The sequence below is a fragment of the Xiphophorus hellerii genome, chromosome 9, assembly GCF_003331165.1.
Source record: "Xiphophorus hellerii strain 12219 chromosome 9, Xiphophorus_hellerii-4.1, whole genome shotgun sequence".
NCBI classification, from domain to species: Eukaryota; Metazoa; Chordata; class Actinopteri; order Cyprinodontiformes; family Poeciliidae; genus Xiphophorus; species Xiphophorus hellerii.
In genome coordinates this window covers 26142125-26164296 of record NC_045680.1, presented here as the reverse complement: position 1 = coordinate 26164296, position 22172 = coordinate 26142125, and the positions used below count along the sequence as shown (strand labels likewise).

The 22172-nt window shown below is 39.1% G+C and overlaps 2 protein-coding genes across 2 annotated transcripts; both read right to left on the bottom strand.

The window, feature by feature from the left end:
• Positions 1–653: 653 nt before the first annotated feature.
• On the bottom strand, positions 654–7215 carry lrrc8db (leucine rich repeat containing 8 VRAC subunit Db). Its single transcript, XM_032572494.1, has 2 exons — positions 5835–7215; positions 654–3836 (listed from the first exon to the last, which is right to left on the bottom strand). Exon 2 carries the CDS (start codon positions 3832–3834, stop codon positions 1279–1281), a length of 2556 nt encoding a protein of 851 aa, XP_032428385.1. The 5' UTR covers positions 3835–3836; positions 5835–7215; the 3' UTR covers positions 654–1278.
• Positions 7216–7372: 157 nt separating this feature from the next.
• Positions 7373–21356, bottom strand: lrrc8c (leucine rich repeat containing 8 VRAC subunit C). The gene is made up of 3 exons (XM_032572495.1): positions 21215–21356; positions 13817–13962; positions 7373–11400 (listed from the first exon to the last, which is right to left on the bottom strand). The coding sequence occupies exons 2-3, from the start codon at positions 13952–13954 to the stop codon at positions 9154–9156; spliced, it is 2385 nt and encodes a 794-aa protein (XP_032428386.1). The 5' UTR covers positions 13955–13962; positions 21215–21356; the 3' UTR covers positions 7373–9153.
• Between the last annotated feature and the right edge of the window lie 816 nt (positions 21357–22172).

Sequence of the window (22172 nt, the reverse complement as noted above, 5' to 3'; positions counted from 1 at the left end):
CAGACAGTAAAAAATGTTTTACACTAAAAATTACTTGACAAAAAAAAGCAAACAGGCTATTAATAAAACACATCATTGTAGCAGGAGACATTAAATAAAAATAAAATCAAAATTATGAGACTGAAATAGTTAAACTGAAGTTATTAATGAATCCTACAAAACACAAAGTGGAAAACGTATTTAATGAGAAAGTACTTTTTGCTTGTGCTCCTTGGTGTTGTAGTTAAACATGTACATAAAGGATAGAGTGAATGATCGGTCGGCAATATCTAACAAAGAAGGTAGGCTGGTTAATAGTGTTCTCTTGAACCATCTGTAAAGTCTTGGTTTTATCTCACATTACTTTTAGAATAGCCAGTTATAAGTAATGCAATGTAAAAAGTTTGTTCATGAAAATTGCCAAAAGAAAAAAATAATGTTTTCCTTAAAAGTGAAAGTAAGTGCTTTAACACTTAAAGCACGTACTTGAAAGTAAGTGTTAAAGTAAGTGTAAGTAAGTATACACTTACACTTAAAAGTGTAAGTAAGTGTACTTATACTTTTAAGTCCACTGTTTTTTTAACAGACATGGGAGAGGTCTGTTAAAAAATAATCACAAATTGAACTAAAGAAAAAAAAAAATATATATATATATATATATATATATATATATATATATATATATATATATATATATATATATATATATTAAATCTTTATGACATATTGGGAAGACGGGTCATTTTTGTAGGGATGTACATCAGAAGATTGAGGTATGTTAACCAGAAAGCTACTGTTAGCAAGTTAGCAAAGCTTAGGTGGAATACAGTACATGGGCAGAGGAAAACCCCTAGGTCAATTTTTTTTACTGACCAAAATGTGGTACTCACTGAAATTTAGTGCACTGGTACATTTTGAAAAATACTGCCAAAAAAATGCCTTAGGGAAACTAGCTAATCTACCAAAAATGTAAATTAAAACCAAGTGATTTTAAGGGATTTGTGTTGTGGTTATAAAGTTCCCTAAATTCACAAAGCATATGCTGGCATGCAAAAGATTAGGAAAGACGTGTTTCAATTCTCAATATGTTTTCACATGATCCAGACACAAAAATAGAAGAAGATTATATCCAAACATGAGGCAGGCCATAATACTGTTAGGGCTTTCACTAAATTATCTTCATAACACCACACTTACAGGCTTTGGGCTATGCTAATCTGTTGTGTGCGCTCAAGGTTAAACTACAATTTCTTTTGTGTGCTGGAAACAACAGGAAAAAAGACATAAAATTTCACTAAATTACCGCCCTTCCATTAAACATTTACACCCATTTGGAAAGGAAACACTAGCTTCCTGATTTATGCTCTCTTTGACTTCAATAGGCAGGGAGTCAAAGAGATGGTCCTCTACGAGCAGACAGCTCCTGTTGAGGAGGCTGCAGTGACCTAGCTGAACCGGTAGACGATCCAGGCAGTTTCCCTTCAATTCCAGGTGCGTGAGCTGTGAGAGGTGGCCAATTTTCTCTGGGATGGAGGTGATGCAGTTGTGGCCGAGACATAATGTCCTTAACTTGACGCACTTGAACAGCTGCTTGGGGACTACCTCGACTTTGTTTCCTGTAATGGCAAAATGTTGGAGGTTTTGCAGGAAGCCAACCTCCGGTGGGATTACCGCCACGGAATTATGACTAAGGTCGAGGTACCTTAACTTGAGGAGAGTGAACAACGGCGAGGGCAGAGACTCTAGTTTGTTGTGTGACAGATAGAGAGACTCCAGGTTTTTCACATGACTAATTGACAGTGGAATACTGATGATTTTGTTGTACCACAGTTTGAGACAAGTTAGTCTTTTGAGGTGCTGGAAGCTGATGACCTCTTCAATAGTGCGGATGTTGTTCGATTTTAGATCAAGTTCCTGAAGGTTGTTCAGACTGAAGATGGCATGGGGTATGCGCTCCAGCTCACAGTTATGCAACTCGAGCTCTGCAAGATTAATCATTTTCTTTAAAGTATTCAGCACTAAGAGCTTTGTGCCATCATTGTGAATGACTAATCTAACCAGGTGTGGAGAAAGGTCCGTAATGTTTGTCGGGATCTTTGTCAGATTGCTTTTAAGATGCAAAATCTTCAGGTGCCGGAGATCTCGCAAAGACTCGAGTCCGATCAGTTTGTTGTTTTCAGAGTTCAGGTTGCCAACTAAATACAGCTCCCGTAAATTCTTCAACAAGTACACCCAGCTAGGAATCTCAGCAACATCTGTGAACTTGACATGAAGGCACCGGAGGTGATCACAGAGGAAAATAAAAGCCGTCTGCTCAACTTTGGCCGGACAGTGGTAAAAATGCAACTCCTGAAGGTTGATCATTTGTGAGATCTTAGCTGTGATCTTGGCCTCTGGAATTAATTCTAATTTCAAGATTTCTAAGTCCGCAAGATCAAACACAGCATCGGGGACACCGGACAGCATGAAAAGATGAAGCTCCAGTTTATCTTGAGGATTGCGGGTCAAATGCTGCCGTAACTTCTCAAAAGTCCACTCATGGTTAAGGCTAATCTCTCTCAGTTTGTTCTCACTCACCTCAGACAGAAAAACACCGAAGCGCTTCGAGTACAACAAGTCATACTGATCAACCATGTGGAGGAGGAATGCAAAGTCGTTCTTAACATCAGGGATATCACTGAAACTGCTCTCCTCTCTGACCTTCTCAAAGGAATACTCTTTCAGAGGTCGGCGAAAGAGCCAAAACAGTGTGTAAATGCAGATAATGCCATAAACACATATGAGTGCAATGTAACAGACAAGGAGTTTCTTTAACATAAAAGCCATGTTATGGGTGCACTGAAACTTGGAATATCCCGTCAAATGCTTTATTTCCGGTTCGCACACATGGTCAAAGTCAATCGATGCCACAAATGTCATTGTGTAGCACAGGATCAAAATAAATTTCACAGTTTTGATGACAGTCTGAATGGCATACAGTCTGTATATCAAATCACTGTCTTCAACGTGTGCACGGAATTTCCGGACCTTCTCAAACAGGGCTTTGGCCTGCTCACCGTCTTTCTTGTCTAGAATGGTCATGGAAGGAACCTCACTCACAAGCTTTTCGGCAGAAAAGGCAACTCCTGATTTGTTTCCTGCTGGGGCTGACTGGTTTGGACTGCCCTCCTCGCTGCTGGTGGACAGATGTTTCAGGAGGGTGGAAGCACCAGCCAGCCTCTGCTTATTCTCCTCAGAGTCCTCGCACGCAGTCTCGGATAGGGCTTTGGTAGTCCAAGGTGACTCAAAGCATTTTCCAAGTATGGAAACAAAATGTTCAACTTTTGAACTTGTCTTTGGGTATTTGAACCAGAAGTTGCTGCTGACCATCAATACAATAGTATGAATTAAAGCAAGGTAAGGGAAATATTTAGAGTACCAAGGAAGGGCAACATGGTAGCACATTTGGTTGACAAAAACATACTGCTGAAAATCCAGTTTGGTTCGGACCCCTTTAGGCGGTGGCTGCATGAATGCAGACGACTGTGGGAAGGGATTTGAAGGTACAATGCCTTTTGGAGGTCGTTTTGACATTAAAGGTGCAGCTTGCTCCCCGATTGCATTCTCCTTGTTCCAGAAACCATCACTCGGCTCAGGTGTGTGGGTTTCCAAGAAGCCCCCTGACCCATCTTGCGCTTGCTCCAAGATGGGAAGGCAAACAACCTGGTCCTTTGTCAGCTGCATGGTTCCAGAAAATATGGCCAACATCAGCATGACGATACCAAGATAATCCATAAAGACATCCCACCATGGTTTCAGAATCCGATAGGTTGGCTGGATGTCATTAAGAGAAGCTACTTCTGTGAGGGTGAACATTCCTGCAAAAAGAAGCAGTGCACGTTAACTTGACTCGAAGGAAAGGGTAAGAAAACAGGATTATTCAGGCTGGATACTTGCTAGCTGAATGGTAACACCAGCCTAATTAGGAACCTAAAAAAAGGACTGAATATCACAGCTGCCTTGTATTTTTTATATAGGCTTTGACACAAGTACCATGTGAGCTGCTTGCAGCTTTTTTTTCCCCCTAATCACAGGTTGTGGCAGCCTCTCCCATGTTTACCACCAAGAGCTAGCACTTGGAACAGCGACTGAGTAAAAACAACTTTGTTTATGGGATAGCGGATTAAGTCAAGATCAGTCTTCAATTTAATCACCAAGATAATTACGGCTTATATGAATGAGAATATTAAAATAGGCACGTTTTATAGGACTAATTACACACTGCACTGCACTGGCTGATATCTAATGATACTTTTGCAGTGAGATCTGACTGTGAGATCAGGAGAGAAAGTTAGACTTTCCTTTAACTCTCAGAAGGCCTGAAGAAGACAGAATTTAAAGAGGACGCCTCATTTGGAGATGAGCAGCACATGGCAGAGGGGTGTTAGTATGAGCCACAAACTCAATATTTTACTGTTATATCTGAATCTCCATCTGTGCATTTCACTGAATTCTGGTCAAATGTTTACATACTGTTAACAGTATAAATATCACCTCACTTCTAGTGTCCCTATTTCAGAGTGCATTTATGATACAGTATACAGCTCAAATATGTACATACACCTCTGCTGTATGTTGTTGACTTTTGCTGATTCCAGACAAACTGTTTTGTTGTCATGAGAAAGTTCCCAGCATTATTCTGGCTGGACCCTGGATTTTTATTGATGGAGTTGATTTCCTGGTACCGGTCACATCGTTCCAAAAGGTCAATGTTAATCTGCTTTATGAATTCCAAAACTACTTTTTATGTTTTAATGTGTATTTTGACTCATAGTTCTGTTGAAACATCCAAACCTCTCAGCATGATGCATTGCTACCACTGCCTTCTAAGCCAGCAATACCTCAAACATATGTTTAAATTGCTTAAAAAGCAGGAATTATGCAAAGCTTATTCTTTGAGCATTTTAGTTATATAAAATTCTACATAAAAAATATTCTAAGCAACTTAAAATGAAAGGTTTGGAGTTTTGCAATATTTTCTTCTGTACAAGAATGTAAGCGATCTTTGTGGGTTCTGAAGGAGGAGCTTTGTTCTCTTATTGCTTGGGCCGGCTCTGCCATTAATACCGCATGTAGATCTGTGATATTCCAAAAATTAGAATATGCATTTTGATGAGACCGGTATATCAGAATAATATATACCTTTTAAAGATGAAAACCTTTAAAGAGGTTTTAAACATACTTTTCATTAAGCCCACATTTCTGTATTAAAAATAGTTTGTTTTTTTTATTGGTCTGATGTAATATTGTAATTTTAAATGTTTATTAACTGAGTGAAAAATTATGATTAACATAAATAAAGGTTTTCTGTGTTTAATCAATCTATATAATGTGTTTCACTTTATGATAAAGTTCCTGAAATAAATGGACTTTTCGATAATATTGTAATTTATTGAATGGGTCGGTAAATCCTCAACCCAACAAACCCAAAGGTGGAGGCCAAGTGAGGATGCTGCTGCCTCACTGTAGCTAAAATGCAGAAGAATAAGAAAACACTGATTAGAATTTAGGAAGCCATAAAACCTGTGCGGTTGTTTATCCTGCAACACATCAAGGTCAGTATTTATCACAGCGGCAGCAGAGCAGGCTGAGACCGGCTCCATCAGGAAGGCGCATCCATGGACGCAGGAAAGGAGGAGGAGCTCTCATTATAACAACACGCTGCTCACATAATCAATGCATCTGATTTCTAAATGTAAGTGTTTACCCTGTGTAATAAACAGCCCCATCTCTCTCTCTCTGCCGCTGCAGAGCCATAAATAGACATTGATCAACAGAGATCAGGCAGGACCTCCAGTTCCAGGCAGGTTACTCACCTTCAGGCGGACTGATTCCGCTATTTGGACTCCAGCTGATCCGAACAACGCCCCATTTTACATCTCATTCCTCGCCGAGCCCAGGAAGTCGTCCTTTCTTCACATTGTTTCCAGCAGCAGGGCCCCCTGTGTGCGGTGCGGCATTAAGCGGATTAGCAGACTTCCCCCGCTCCGCCGCAGATGGTCGGGTCCTCTGCAGTAGACGCAGCACCGGCTGCTGGAGGTGGACCCGGCTGGACGCGTCCTTTTCGAACTCACCGATGACCCGCAGCTCGATCCGTCAGGGCCGCAAATCTCACATGGTGGCGCAGAAAGTGCAGTTAAATGCAGTTAACCCTACAGCGCGCAGTGCTGTGGAAACGCCGCTCCGATTGACAGTAAAGATAGAGATAGCCTACTGACGCTAGGGACCGTCGGCAAATTGTCAACGCTGAATTTAAAGTAAAATCCCCAGATCATTAACTCATCACATAACTGTGTTCCTTTAGAGACATGCTGTGACAATAAGGTAGTAAAAATGTCACTTTTTAAATACCTAAAGGAAAAATGATATGTTCTTGTCATTCTTCATGTGCACAAATCTTTGCCATTCATCCTTTTTTCCAAACCAACTACATTTTTCTTCTATGCCTTTCACACACAAAATTCGCTAAGATCTCAAAAACAAATGGGTCCATAAACAGAAGATTATACAGATCTCAATCAAAGAGTGAATGAATGAACTCATTTATCAATTCAATTCACAAAGGAAACTTCGTATTTCACACAGAGGCATATACTGTATTTTCTGTTACTTTCAGGTTAAAAGTGTTCAATTCAAGGCCCAGGGGCCAAATGGGCCCGTCACAGCTTTTCTCTAGAACCTAGAGGGCCACATGAAAAAAAAAAACAACTTTCATAAAACAGTTTTTATCTGTATAGTGCCAAATTGCGTCAGTGCGAAAAGATGCTCAATATCATCTATTTCATGAATACAGAAACGGTTATCTATTAAGATTTTAACAGTTTGCTAATGGCTTTTATCAATGCAAGGACGGGTTCTGCCACAACCCGTCCTTTGAGGATATTCATAAATTTAATGACCCAAAATGACACCGCAAATAAAAACCAAAACCAACCAAACCAACCTGACCGATAAAAAAAAATGTTTTGTGTTTTTTACACAGAACAGCTATGTTATTGCGATAACATGGAAAACCTCACAGTTACAGCGTAAGCATATTTGAATGTTTAGTGGAAGAAAAACGTTTGCACAAGTACTTTCAAGTTACATGGATAACTGCAATATTTATATTTATTAAAATATACAAAGAAATTACATTAGAGGTTTTCATTAGCTGTAAGCCATGAGCATCAAAATGAACAGAAATAAAGCTGAAAACGTCACTTTAATGAAACTGGATGAGTGGGTTTTACTATTTGAACTGAGCCGATATAATTTTGCTCTTGTGATATTTTAATTTGCATTATTGTTTTACAGTAGTTTTGTAGAAACTAGTGCATATTTACAAAACAAGGAAGACAAAATAAGACATCAGTGTAATTTGCCAAGTTTAATGCACTTTAAATGACAAATTTCTACATTGCAGAAAAGGGAAGCCAAGTCCTGACTAGTTTCTGCCATTTTCTTTGCTTTACTTCAGTGTGAAATAAGTCTCTTGAAAGATGTGTAATAGACCAACCCCATTTCCAGAAAAGCAACAATGACCTAAAATGGGATTATCTTAATATCAAGCCGTTTTAGTCTTGCTGTAACAGAGACAACAGCAAAGGAATTCACTTTAACCTTTATTAATCATCTCCTTTTTTTCTATTCACAATAGAAAACATAAATACATTTAGAAATGGATGCCAGCAAATCAGTCCAAAAAAACCTAGTGGAAAAACTCAGAGGGTGAAGGCAAAAGGTAAATATCTATACAACGTAGAGTTAAGACTGTTTTGGAAAGTTATGCAGTCAACAGATCACTAAGCAAGTGTAAGTGTAAGTATTATAAATAAAGACTTTATCTAATCATTAATTAATGTTTTGTACAAATTCATGTGACCTTTAAGTCCTGTGGTTATTCAGTATTAGTAGCTGATATGATCAATTTAACAAAAGTTAAATGTAGGTTTTTATTAGCAAAACATTCTGGAAATGGGGTTGGGATATTGCATACATATGAAGGTGTAAGGCTGCCAGGGCTCTTGTAGATCTTTAATTCAAATTTGCAATATTTCCAAAGGTTTTGTTTTTTTTCCATGAATGGACAGACTGACTCATGGATGGATGGTTTGATGGACAGAGAGAAAGTTGGATGTATTTAAGGGTCAGTGAATGGACAGATAGATGAACGTATGGACAGCAAGATGAATATGTAGAAATGATTATATGGACAGACAGATAGAGTAATAGACTGATAAATGGACAATCCAACAGATGGACAAACTGAAGGTCAATAGAGGGCAGACGGACCTGACTGATAGGTAGATGAATGAATGGACGGACATGTAGGTTGACGAATATGCAGTTCAAAGTATCATTATTGATAGAATAATGAGTCTATGAAAGAATATTATAACTGATGGGTTTATGCATGGTTAAAGGAATGAATGGGTTGAAAAACTAATGAAGAGACTGATGGGTGCATGAATGGTTTTTTGAATAAATAGACAAACGTATAGGTTGATGGATGTGCATCTTTTACTTAAAATTTAACAATAAAATGGTTTGGATATTTATCATCTAGAACATGGCACAAAGAAAATGTCTTAAAATATTTGTTTTCATCAACTTTCTTTTTCCATACTTATCCAGCGCTGAAAAATACTTAAATTGAACACAATCATTTTCCAAAAGTTACAAAATAGTTGAAGGACTGTGGACTTCTAGCTTCCATTTACTCCATTTGCAGTAAATTATTTCTTCATTTTAGATTTACATTTCCTTATCAAAAACTATATGTGGACATGACAATAGCAGAACAACATAATTCAGTCAATGACACAAATCAGAAGATAAATATCGGAATAACACAAGTATAAGACACTAGAGGGTTTGCTTGACCTGCAAACCACAAGCCCTTTTAGTGACTAATCAATGTTCAATGTACAGCAACATTATTCATACATTTCCCACTGCAGCAAAAGAAGTACATTTATTTTTCCCTTATTTCCATGTCAGGTGGCTGAAAAATCCCTGTAGCTGCCACACTAATACGGCAATATATGTTCCTTACAAGTAGTGTAATAGTTAGGGTTTAGGATGGTTTCATATAAAACAAATGCTCTGAATTGATAGAGCAAACAACAGGCACTGGGGCTATAGAAAGGCACCTCACTCAGCCTTCATTTGGTCCCTTACATCTGAAGGCAGAGTCTCAAACAGTGTCTCTTCCACTATAAGGCCACTACGCTTCAAAGCACTACAGCAACCCAGCTCTTGTGGCAGGAACTCAAAGTGGTTGCCTTTGAGCTCCAAGTGAGTCAGCAGAGTGAGGTAAGAAATCTTTGGTGAGAGGATGGACAGTGAGTTCTTGCCCAGCTTTACTGTTTTGAGCTTTTTGCAAAAGAACAGTTCATCTGGAAGGTTTTCAAGTTTGTTACATGTGACGGAGAAGTACTGCAGACTCTGAAGTACTCCGATTTCGGGAGGGATGAATCGGATGTCATTGTGGGATACATCAAGGTAGCGCAGCTTGTTGCACAAGAATAGATGTGAGGGTAAGATTTCAATCTTGTTGTGGCTGAAGTAAAGACGCTCCAGGCTGCTGAGCTTTTTGATATGCTCTGGGATGTACATGATGCCGTTGTGCCACAGCTTGAGACAAATGAGCTTTCGGAGATGCTGGAAGCTGACAATCTCCTCAATGGAGCGAAGGTTGTTTTCTTTCAGGTCAAGTTCCTGTAGGCTTGTCAGGCTGAAGATTGCATGTGGAATGCGTTCAAGATCACAACGCACAAGCTCCAACTCAATCAGGCTCGTCATCTTTTTCAGATTGTTGAGCATTACAAGCTTTGTTCCATCATTGTGCAAGTACAGCCTCTGCAGATGACTTGACACGTCCACGATTGACTGTGGGATTTTGGTCAAATTGCTCTTAAGATAGAGAGTTTTCAGACACTTAAGCTCACGAAGAGACTCAAGAACGATATTCTTTGAAGCATCAGGACCGAGGGATCCGGACAAGTAGAGCTCTTCTAGGTTCCGCAGAACGTACATCCAATTCGGAAGTTCCTTATTGTCGTCAAACTTGACACGAAGCACTTTCAGGTTCTCTTTCAGGAAAGAAGTAGCAGTTGTGTGCAGCTTCAAAGAGCACTGATAGAGAGACAGCTCCTGGAGGTCTTCCAGCTGAGAGACTGATGCAGGGATGGTGACATTGTTGATGATCTCAAGCTTGAGTGACTGCAGCTCCGTCAACTCAAAGACGGTATCGGGTAAACCAGGGAGCATGAAGAGCTGAAGTTCAAGTCTATTGTTTTGGTTTGTCTGGAGTCTCTGACGCAATTTATCTGGGGTCCACTCATGGTTCAGATTGAGCTGTTTCAGCTTGTTCTCACTGACTTCTGAGAGGAAAACAGCAAACCTCTTGGAATACAGCGGGTCATACTGATCAATCATGTGCAACATGAAAGCAAAGTCGTTTTTAACATCTGGGATGTCACTGATGCCGGTTTCGTGACGCACATACTCAAAGGAATACTCTTTAAGTGAGCGGTAAAACAGCCAATAGGAAGTGTAGAGGCTTGTTAATCCATAGATAGCCACCAAAAACAGGTAACAGTAAGACAGCTTGGAAAACAGATGAGCCATGGTGTGATTACATTCAAACACCGTATATCCTGTAACGTCTTGAATTTCCTTGACTTCACAACAAACTCTGTTATGCACTTTATTTACTAGAAAGCTGTTGTAGGCAATGATCACAAGAAATTTCAGGACCTTAAACACAGTCTGACGAACATACATAAGGTAAAGAATATCTCCCTCTTCCACGTGTAGTCGAAACTTCTTTACCTTTTCAAAAAGAGCCTTGGCTTGCTCCCCCTCTTTTTTATCAAGGACACTTGCTGACGGCTTGTCCACCACAATCTTTTCCGGAATAGACCTGAGGGACTGCGTCTTCTCCAGACTGCTTTCTTCAGGAGACAATGGAGTAGTGGACCTAGATGTTCCGCTCTTTTTCTGGTCTTTTTCCTCTGGATTCTCTCCGGACACCTCAGACAATGCCCGTGTGGTCCATGGGGAGTCAAAGCACTTGCTGAGCATTGAGATGAAATGCTCTATTTTTGAACTTGAGCCAGGGAATTTAAACCAGAAATTGCTACACACCATGAAAACCAGTGTGTGGATGAGAACCAAATACGGAAAGTACTTGGCATACCAATGTAGAGCCTTCTCATAACACATCTGATTGATAAAACTGTACTGCTGAAGATCCAGATTATTTTTCACCCCTCTCATTTCTCCATTTGAGAAATTGGACTGCAAATGTAGGAAGATGCTCCTGTTCACTTCACAAATGTTCTCTGAGCCAGATGATACTTTGTGAGGAAGGCATATGATTTTGTCTTGCATTACCTGCAACAAGATGTAAGAGAACGGGGTACATGTAAGCGCTTAAAAACATACACAAAATATATAAATAAAACTAAAAGTGTTTGTTATTACAGTAATAGTTCTGCTACCAACAGTTAAAACATGAAAGTACTGTGTTAAGAGTTGAAGTAAAGTGCATGTAAACGTGAATAATTCTCCTTGTGGAAACTGAGATAATTCACATCGTTTTTGAATCATTTTAGGCATATTTGAACAATATTGCCATTCTGAGCCACACTCCTCACCAGTTGATGGTGGTAATGCACACATATTAGCTGTTTGCCAACCGCCAGTAAACTCAAGAAGAAGAAGACGATGATAAATTCACATCCAGGTGTTTTATATGTGAAACCAAGCTGAAACAGTGTGCTTTACAGAGTGGGCAATCGTGAACAGACACTCTGCGCCGCACTAACAGATGTGCAATGGCTGCCTGGTGGAGAGGAAATGGTGCTAGGTGCTACACTAGCTTGTTAAGCTTGTAACTATCCAGTCCCCTTCTTCATCCCACTGGCAGAAATAGTGGGTACTGTAGGAGACTGTATGCTCAACCGTGAAATCTCAAATGTCTGTGGACAGTGAGCATGGCTCTCAAATGTGTTGCTCACTCACTGACCAGGGAATCTAATCAGTTCGTATGGCTTTCTGAATTGATATTAAATTGCAAAAAAATCATTTGCAATGCATTGAGGAATAGATATTTTACCCACTTCTATTACAAAGTGACTTATGGAAGAAACAGTCGACGTTTTGCACTCGCTATAATAAAGCCCAGTTTAGCGGAAAATGTTTGGGCAGATCTGAATAGATCAAATACTAAGGACATGTATGTCAACTTCAAAATTAAAGAAAGCAAAAATTATCTAAATAAATCCTCTTCAAATATTTATTTATACTTACTATATATATTAAATTGAATTTATTTTAATTCTAGATGTTCTAAAAACAAGAAAGGTTTAAACTAATTTATTGTCAGAAAGGGACAAAATAAGAAGTTTATTTGTCTCTTGTTTTGTTTGGCATTTCATAATTTATATAGAATTTGATATGTCATGTTACCAGAAGCCCTATTAGTGGGTCATGTGTTAAAAGTGAATAGCACTGGTTAATACTAAACACATGTTCCTATGTTGTCACTTGTTTCCCTGTATTGTCTTTGTTGTAGCTTTTATTCATTTTTGCAGCATTTCGTTATGTTTTAATGCATTTTAGTTTAGCATGTCATTGCATGGTTACGTATGCATGTGTGCTACAGACTACCACATAACTCCCTCTGGATTAATACAGTAAAACCTAACTTAACCTTTAGAATTAAATGAGTGTAACGTGACAAAATGTGGAAAAGGTCAAAGTGTAAAAGTACCTTTGCAAAGCATTGAACATGCATTAGCGCCTAGTTACCCGTGTCGGGTAGTTTATCACTTTAACATGGTTTCTCAAGTGCTGTACCGAATGGTTGCTAGCATCAGTAAACAGAACAAAAGTCTGTGGTGTTTACTTCAGGTTCAAGTAATAAAAAACAGATGTTGGACTGCAATGCTAATAGCAGGAAATAGGCACTTTAAATTACTGGTAGCAGGCTTTTAAAAGGAGAGGCGGGCCTATGGGGCACTCTGCTTCGCCTTCTAAAATGCAGATAATCAGGGATGTCTGTGCAGCATAATAGAAAAAGTATTGCAGTAGATAAAAAACAAAAACAAAACATGAAATACTGCCATGAAATGTCAAGTCAGACAAAATCTGACAAGCTGTCATTAAATGCACCATTTTTTAAAAAAAAATCTGTGTTTCTACTTCAAAGTCTGAATGAGTTAGTTAACTGACAAGCATAGTAATAACAAGTAATTAGGCAAAGCTGCATGTTGATACAGCTCCGACCCACAAAGTAAACTTGGCCGTACAAATAATTGTCCACTCAATTTGGAAAACCTCCGAATGAATCCAAACAGTTGGGGAAGGAGAGGGAAGACAATGGCTGCTCACCATCAGACAAATATCCTGTTAGGAGATTTACATCAAATAGCTTGGTACTATTTCCAGGATTTCCACTATGGTGACTAATAGCAGCCAAGAAATGTCCCTCATCCCAAACAGTGAGAAGTCAAGGGCCAGGCCACGGGGGTTTGGAATCTTCTGTTTACTAAAAGAGGCAGGGTGGGGAAATGTTTCCAGAGCTAAACCCCTGATGGGCTCAATGCTTCCCTTGCTGTACACAGGCCAGACTGGAGCAGAACACAAGCAGTGTTTTTGAGCTGGTGCCAATGGAGAGGGCAGAGAAGTTATGTTCCAATAGTTGATAGTTTTATCTGGGAATTCATTCATTCTTGCTGGAATGGAAGAAAAAAAAAGAAACTGTTCTACCTTTACATTGAGGCAACATGAATACGTGTTAACTGACCTGCAGAGTGCATCCAAACACACCAATCATCAGCATGACGACAGACAGGTACTCCGTGAACACATCCCACCATGGCTTCAGGACTCTGAACGCTGGCTGCTGTTCAGAGAACTGCCGGAATTCCATCACAGGAATCATGATGCCTGCTGAAAGAAAACAGCAAAGAAAAAGTTGATCATTTTACATTTTAAAAGAAGTTATTGATCGAGACTGGCATCATTTAATTGTTACAATAGCTTGCAAGGTTGTTCAGGGTTCCTTCAGGAAAAAAATGAACTTTTTGAATATATGAACTGTTTATTTGAAGGTGGACTTTTTAAAGTCCACCTTCAAATCCCAATATAGTCTTATTTGCTAAATTAGAATCTTATTCCAATGAGGCTGGTTTGTCAGATTACAAGTAGCTTTTGAAAATGAAAACTTTTACTTAGGTATTGACCAGATTTTTCTGTGTTAGAAATGTGTTGTTGTTTTTTTATTGGTCTGATGTAACATTTACAACTGTCACAATAAATCAATTAACTGCATGATAAATTAAAACAAGCTCAATAATTTCCATTTGAATGATTTATAATTTTTCTCTTTCTACCAAAAACTGGATGACAAAGCCCTTCAGTCTGGCTCTTACGTCTCAAATAACCCTTATTTTGAAGGACATGTTTTTTTTGTTTTTTTTTACAGACTCACAATTAATTTCATTTATTGTTTCTGTTATATTGTTTATTCATTTTTGATATTTAAAATGTCTTCCAGTCCCAGTGTTAAAAGCACATTAGAACTAGACAAAATGTTCATCATTATGAAATTACCATTGTATTACTTGAAAATGGTCTCAAAACAATATAATCTCAATAACTTCTGGGACAATTTATCATCCAGAAAAATTTGTTATCTTGACCCACCTAGGAACATTAGTAACATCAATCTTTATAACGTGTTTCACTTAGTTATGTACGTAAGAACATCAGGGTTACTGAAAAAAAAAGAATTCTGAGAGTTCTTTTGTCCTCTGAAATCAATATCAGTAGCGCCCCCTGTGAGAACTTTCAGGAGGTCTCCCTCACTGTTGTAGCTTACATGCCCGTCCTCTGAAAACAACAGCAATGTATCAAACTGTGGGCCTCACTGCTTATGTTAGCAGAAATGCAATACGACAAAAGAAAAATGTGAATTACTGTTGACCTTAAAATAGGATCTAGTCATGCTCATCAGGACGTAAAAAGTTACAAACAGTGCAATAAACAAATAAAGGAAATCCAAGACTTTTGCTAACTCCCCTAATGGTGGCGACCCACCAAAAATCCTCTTAACAGGAAGGCATGTAACATTTGGCGAGATCACAAAAGAATGCTCATGTTTACAAATCCACTATCCCATCAAAGTCCCAAACGTAATCCAAGAGAAATGTTGTGGAAAGACTTTGAGAAATCCTAATGATACTCCATAGGGGGATGGTCTGCACCTCCCAGGATTCAGCTTGTAGTTTTACTAGATTTCAAATGAGATTCCTCATGAAATAGTTCATGTTAACTGTAGAAATATATCTACAAATACAGATTATGCTTTTCATTGTAGTAACACAGTAATAGTGGGTTTTTATAGAACAAAATACCAAAGTAGCACTATGCCACAACTTGAGCCACACAGACCTAATATCTGAAATGCAAAAATTCAAACCTATTTTATGTATTTATTTATTTTGTAATTTCACAGCTATTGGTGTTGGAATGAGGAAATGAGGAATTAGATTTCACTCTACCTCAATGACAAAAAAAGGAACAAATGCTTCCCTTCATTAGAATTAGCTTTATTGGCCAAGATTATGTGGGCCAAAACAAAATTTGACTTCAGTTTCATGCGATCACAGCATATAAATGTTAGAGAAAATACAGTAGATCAGCACGTACTTGTGTATATACAGTCACATTTTTTAAAGTGGAAAACAAAAAAGGAAAGAAAGTTGTGACAGTGAAATATGCTTAGTTTCACAGCACCTTAGTTGTGTAAGGTGTTCGCCGTGTTGTATCACAGAGACAGCCAGGGGGAAGAAACTAGCGTGCAAATAGCGCTCTCTAAAACTGACAAAGGTAAACATCTAAACCGTTTGTATCAAGCATGTGTGGGTTATACAGAGATGTTAGCTGCCCTTTTCCTGACCCTGCTACTGTACAAGTCTTGGGTAAAGGGAAGGTCAGCCTTGTTAACCTCCTTTGCGGACCTGATTGTTTGTTGCAGGCTGGTCTTGTTCCATTCTGTGGCTGAGCCAAGCAACATGTTGAGGGATGTGTACTGGATGAACTAAAAATGGCCATGTAGATGATAACCAGCAGTTCCTGTGAAAGGTTGCACATCTGGAGTTGCCGCAGGAAGTCCAGTGTCTGTTGGGCCTTGTTCTGTCGATGTGTGAGAATCATCTGAGGTCCCAAGATAGGGTAGTTTCACGAAAACGGAAGTGATCAGTCGACAGTGTTGGTATCTACTGATTGGTCTGTCAATGACAACTGAGACCAATTACCATTGGTCTATCATTGATCAGACCAATGACATTGGTGTCATCTGCAAATATCAGGAGTTTAATAGCTGAAAACTCTGAGGTGCAGTCATTTGTGTACAGGGGAGAAAAAAAGTTGGAAAAGAATATCCTCTGGTGGAGGATCTCAGGGTTGGTGGTTTGAAGATCTAACTGATGTCCACAAACAGGATTCTGGGTGGTTGAGGTGGTGCAGGAGGAAGTGAAGTCCCACTTTGATTAAATCATCTGGTGACCTATTTGCCCCATACATAAAAAGCAAGGAGTCCAGCACTAGGGTTAGGGTTAGGATATGGTGTGGGTAAATGGGCTGCAGGTGTGACTGGCTGGTAAGCCAATGACTAGGGGCAGTTGGCAACATAAACAGATACATTATATTACTCTTGCTATGGTTCAAATATCTTCTTAATCACATGCTGGAAAGTGTGCAAGAGTGGCCCAATTTTTTGCTGCCGGTATTGAGCTCAGTATGTGCAGCTGCGCTCTGCCAGACAGCTGGCTGAAGAACACTTGTACAATTCCTCCTTACTTGGACGTAAGCCACGCATCCACACAAACCTCTTTTCTGGAACCCATTTCTGGGGTACATTTCTAATCTGATAATTGGCTTTTACTCAAGCAAATGTAGTTGGAATGCAGAAGTGCAATAATGCACCATAAAATTTTTATTTTTATTTTTATAGTAATAGAACAAATGCCATAAAATTCTCTTACCGACTAATGCCTACTAATGATATTTACATTTTTGTTAAACCTATTGACTTCATACACATGAACATTGCTAATGTAATCATTTCAAACTCATTGTCATCAATAGAAAAAGTAAAAATTCTTCCTAGAGATCTAGTGAAAGATGTAATGAGTTATTATCACCATATCTTATGAAGCCTACTTATTTGCAAAGAGTCTTTGCACCTGGAACACAATAATGGAGAAAATAGACAGAAACCAGACATCAGCACTTTGCTTGTGTACACAAACTGTGGCCTCAGAGCTATTTGTCTCTTTAGAGGCTGTTAAAATAAGACTTTGTTGAGAGTGTGAGCACGACGTGCACATCTGATGCACTGAGTCTCTGGTCAACTTCAGGGAAAGCGCTGCGGCTGTATGTATCCTGTTTCCTCCTGCCAGTGGATTAGATCTCAGAAGCAGAGTTTTTTTTTAATCTGCAAAGGCCTGAAAAATACACTATGTGTGTGTGTGTGTGCATGTCTGAGAGTTTAAAAGTCATAGAAATAATCATTATTTGACTGGTACAGCCATTATTATTTATATGTTTTTGCTGTAGCTGCCGAGTAGCTTTCTTAAAGCATAAGGGCTACCTCAGAGGTCTTACTCTAAAGACATCAGTTAGCATTTCTCTTAGAAAGCCAGTATTGATTCTTCCATCCCAGCATCACAATGACAGCAGGGGTTTAGAAAAGCTATTACGAAGATGCTTGTGCTCAAATGTCCACTGATGGCTCGCAGTAATGGGTCATGGAAGTCTAACAGCTCCTGCTGCAGATAGCCATGAGGAGGTTTGGCTTGCCAAGGATGCTATCTCACCACAATTACATTGCAAGTTTCCTCACATTATTCAGGTTCATACAAACATCCTCCCAGTATGAAGCTTGGACAATTTTTTACATAGTGATTTGAAGCAATTTGCTCATCAATCAAGATACACATTGTTGTAGTATCTTCAAAGCCAGTACACATTTACTCTGGATCTTATGAATACCTTCTGATCTAACAAGTAACAAAAAATGCTTTTCTCTCTTACTTGAGGTCTCCATGTCTTCATAACACCCTATAAAATATCTACATCTCAACTAGTTGGTTGGAAGAGATGCCAGTAGAAAACCTTTTTCTGTCCGACCATCACAAATGTTGACATGCAGATTTTGTTAAACTTTACAGGGTCTTTAACTGGATTTTTTTTTTTTTGCTTTGATCAGATTAGCATGAAATAAGGGATGAATTGTCCTGGGATCATTTTTTGGTGTAAGTATCCAGTTCTCCAGATATCATTCCAATTTTGAGCTGTGATTATTTTACGTCATTGGAAATGACCTATGTGGTGTCTACCTGCCTCAAAAAGCACATATTTATCTGTAACTGATCTTACCCACTTTCCGGATGCACTGGAAACAAGCCAACTGGCCAACCAATTAACCAACAAATATTGTTAAGCTCCCAGTTTTACTCTATAAAGTCCAGAACCCCATGATGTGTGCATGCTTTGGGTCATTAGCACGCTTATTTAAAAACTTCTGCTAAATTCAGTACTTTTGTTGTAAGTCCAAAGGACAATGGTAGCATAGCTAGTAGCATCACACACAACACAATCCATTGATTGGGGGAAAAGAAGACGTCACTGCTTGCGACAAGCACAAGACATAATAGTACTAGTTTGTCGTCACACTAGTTTAATGAGGCAACATTTTTGGAATGTGAGGCCATGAGATAGAAAGACATTCATAAAAATGTATGATTAACGCTCAGTAAACAGAAATAAGAACAAACTTTTGGCTGCAGGCTGCTAGGCCTGGTCTACTGTGACTATGAGTCCCACTGTCTCACAGTGCGATAATTGTCTATTATGATGTCATCTTGCGTGACATTTTCACTCAGCAAAAATGTGTGATATGATCTCCCTGGCTGCTGGTGCAGTTGGTAGCACTGTTGCCCTGCAGGAAGAAGGTTTTGACTTTCTGCATGGAATTGCCATGTTTTCACTCTGTATGCCTGGTTCTTTCCTTCTACTCTGGCTTCCTCACACGGCCCAAAAACATGGCTGTTAGGTTAATTGGCCTCTATAAAATGCTCTTACAAGTAAGTGTGTGAGCATGATTATTTGTCCTGTATGCTCTGTAATGCATTGGTGACCAGGTTGTACCTTACCTCATGCCAAACGGTCCCTGGAGATAAGAACTACCTTTGTCATAATGTGCATTTTAATGTGCATTTTATTCTTTGTTTGGAATTGGGGCTGGACAATATGGCTGAAAAACATATCACGATATATTCGGATTCTCAATTGTTTCCATTATGTATGGGCCAGAAATGAATTTTTAGAAGACAAAATGAAATATCTGGGTTTATTTGAGTCCATGAAAGCCACAGGTTCGAGGTTTGCCATTGCTTAGTGTTGCTGCAAAAAGCATCACCGGAGCAACGACCACAGATCAGGAGCGCTCACGGCCCGCCCACGTTTCCACGTTCCAGCCCACATTTACGGCCACAACAGTGAGGAACAGACCGTAATGGAGACATTCCACACTGGAGCAGAACCCAACCACTTAGTGACACTTGGAGAAGCGGCTGGTTCCCTGCAACTGGAGAAAACTCTGTTTAAAACAGAACTTTGTCTGGCATCCCACTAGAGGAACGTTTTATCCTCAGAACACTATTAGAGAATATTTATGTGGTTTTGAAACTGGAACTTTTTAAGGTTTAGTATGAGTCATGGGGGTGAAATATGAAACAGAGGGGCAACATTTTCATAGACTAAACAAACAAACTCTAAGTTTCAGATCAATCACTAATATATCCTAATATAGTGTTTAAATGGTGCCTTTGCTGTCCAGCATTTTCATTCTTTATTCTGATTTTATTAATTTGTATTCCATCTTTGCGTGACAGATTAGAACAGATTCATATAGTGGTTACATGTGAATAAAGCCCTAAAACTGTTTTTTTCAGCGGGCTGAATCAGATTAATTAGAATTACAATTTAATTTGCTTAAATTTCAATCTTCGCTTTGTTTAGCTTAATGTGAAGAGAGCTGGTGTGACTCAACTAATTGATCACGTGAATTTAAACTGAACCATTTTTATTTTTAAAAGTGCCCTGAGCTATAACTTTCTGTTATGATTTGGTGCTTTATATGTAAAAAGCTAAATATCTTACCTGTACATTTAATGTCATTAAACATGCAGCCATTTACTTCGGACTCAACTTTGTTGTTAAAATACAGAAAATGATGCATTCTAACTTCCCTGAGTCTCTGTTATTGGTCAGCTGGGAAGCTGCACCACCAATCAGAACTCTGCAGTTATTTTCATGTCAGTCTGAAGGACATCATTGCTCTGATTTATTACTGTTACTAAGTCAGACCTACTCAGATTTCCATGTAACATCAGTAGGCTTATTGAAACATGACAAAGGCATGTTCAGGTTATGTCAAATTAATAACTTCCCATGAGTGAAGGGGAGCATAGCTGAAGTAACGGGAACAGTAAATAGTCAGAACGTGTGTGCAGTCGTGTAATGAGCAGACTGTGCAGCTTGTTTCAGGTAGGCAGTAGAGGAAAAACACTGTCCTGTTGGATGAGTCAGCCATTGAATTGAGCTGACCAGGTCATATCCGGGTCCCTTCCTGACAGGAAACTTCTCTGAATCCCAGATATCCAGATATCCAAAAACAGACATGGTTAGGAACACACCCAGACTTCCAGCGTTACAAAAGTACTGTCTCGCTAGTGAGGTGGAAAAAAACAAGCCGCAATGCAGGAGTACTTTCTTTTTTTTCTCTTCTTCTTTTCTAAGTGGAATACATGGTTACAAAAAATGACATCACAGAAAGTGCTGAGTAAGTTGGAAAGAAGCGGCGATTCAGAGTGAAATCACTGAAAAGTTCGGGAGTTGGGAACTAGTAGTAGTCCTTAAAGCATTGAGGATAAATATAGGAGAGACCCCTGCTGCGGCTGACAGGCGGCCACTTTTCTCTGCGCTGTTTCCCCCCCTTACACTACATGTATGAGGAGAAAACTAACGGTAACGCCGTTCAACTACGTACTCCATCGGCAACAAACACTACAGCAGCTTAGGGTGACTTTCTGAGGCGGGAAAATGATAGTCGTTCGGCGGTTGAAAGGCTTACCTTTTCTCTGGGAACGAGCTTCAGCGCAGTGTGTTCCTCACGCGCTTCGGGCTCCCTCTGTCCCCGCTGACCAATGAGCCTTCCTGGATCCCCGGTCCCGACAGAGCGCGCGGGCATGGACCGTCAGCTGCAGGGGCGTGGGCTTCAAAAGAAACCGAGCTCTGGTTACAGTTTATGATGCACGAACCGCTCAGATGGGCGGGGATACGATCTATCTTAATAATAATAATAATAATAATAATAATAATAATAATAATAATAATAATAATAATAATAATAATAATAAATGCGTACAATAGAAATACACATTTAAATCAGGGGCCATAAGTAGGCGTTTTGTAACTTTTTTATTTACAGATAAAAAATCTGAGAAGTGTGGCATGCACATTGATTCAGCTCCCTTTGACACCTTTGAATATAATGCTTTCCAACCAGAGTTGCCTTTATAGGATATCAACATATTAGTAAATAGAGCTCACCTGCTTCAAGGTTTATTGCGGCAAAATAGTGTATGTATTCTATAAATGTGTTGTGGAATCAGCATCTACAACAATAATGAAGAAAATTCTATGAGTTACAGCACAATTTAATTTTCCTATGGGATAAATAATGTATATTTCAATTAAATTTAACTGAATAAACCGATCCTTATCATTCCACAGTGGGGGAAATCAGGTTTACAATAGAAAGTAGTAAGAGCATGCATATTCATACAAAGGAAAAACAATATAAAAATAAGAGACCGTATACCAGAAGGATATACTTCTGGTATCCCGACGTCCATTTGAAACACCATTAAACGTTCAGCGGACTGCCGCGGTGTTTGACTTTGTCTGAATTTTTAAACAGGCATTGAACAACAGGGCTGTTATTAATTACAGAACAAGAGTAGAACTGATATTACTAAGTCTCAACACAAATTCACTTTGGTAGGTTTAAGAGTTCATCGCCGAGTCTT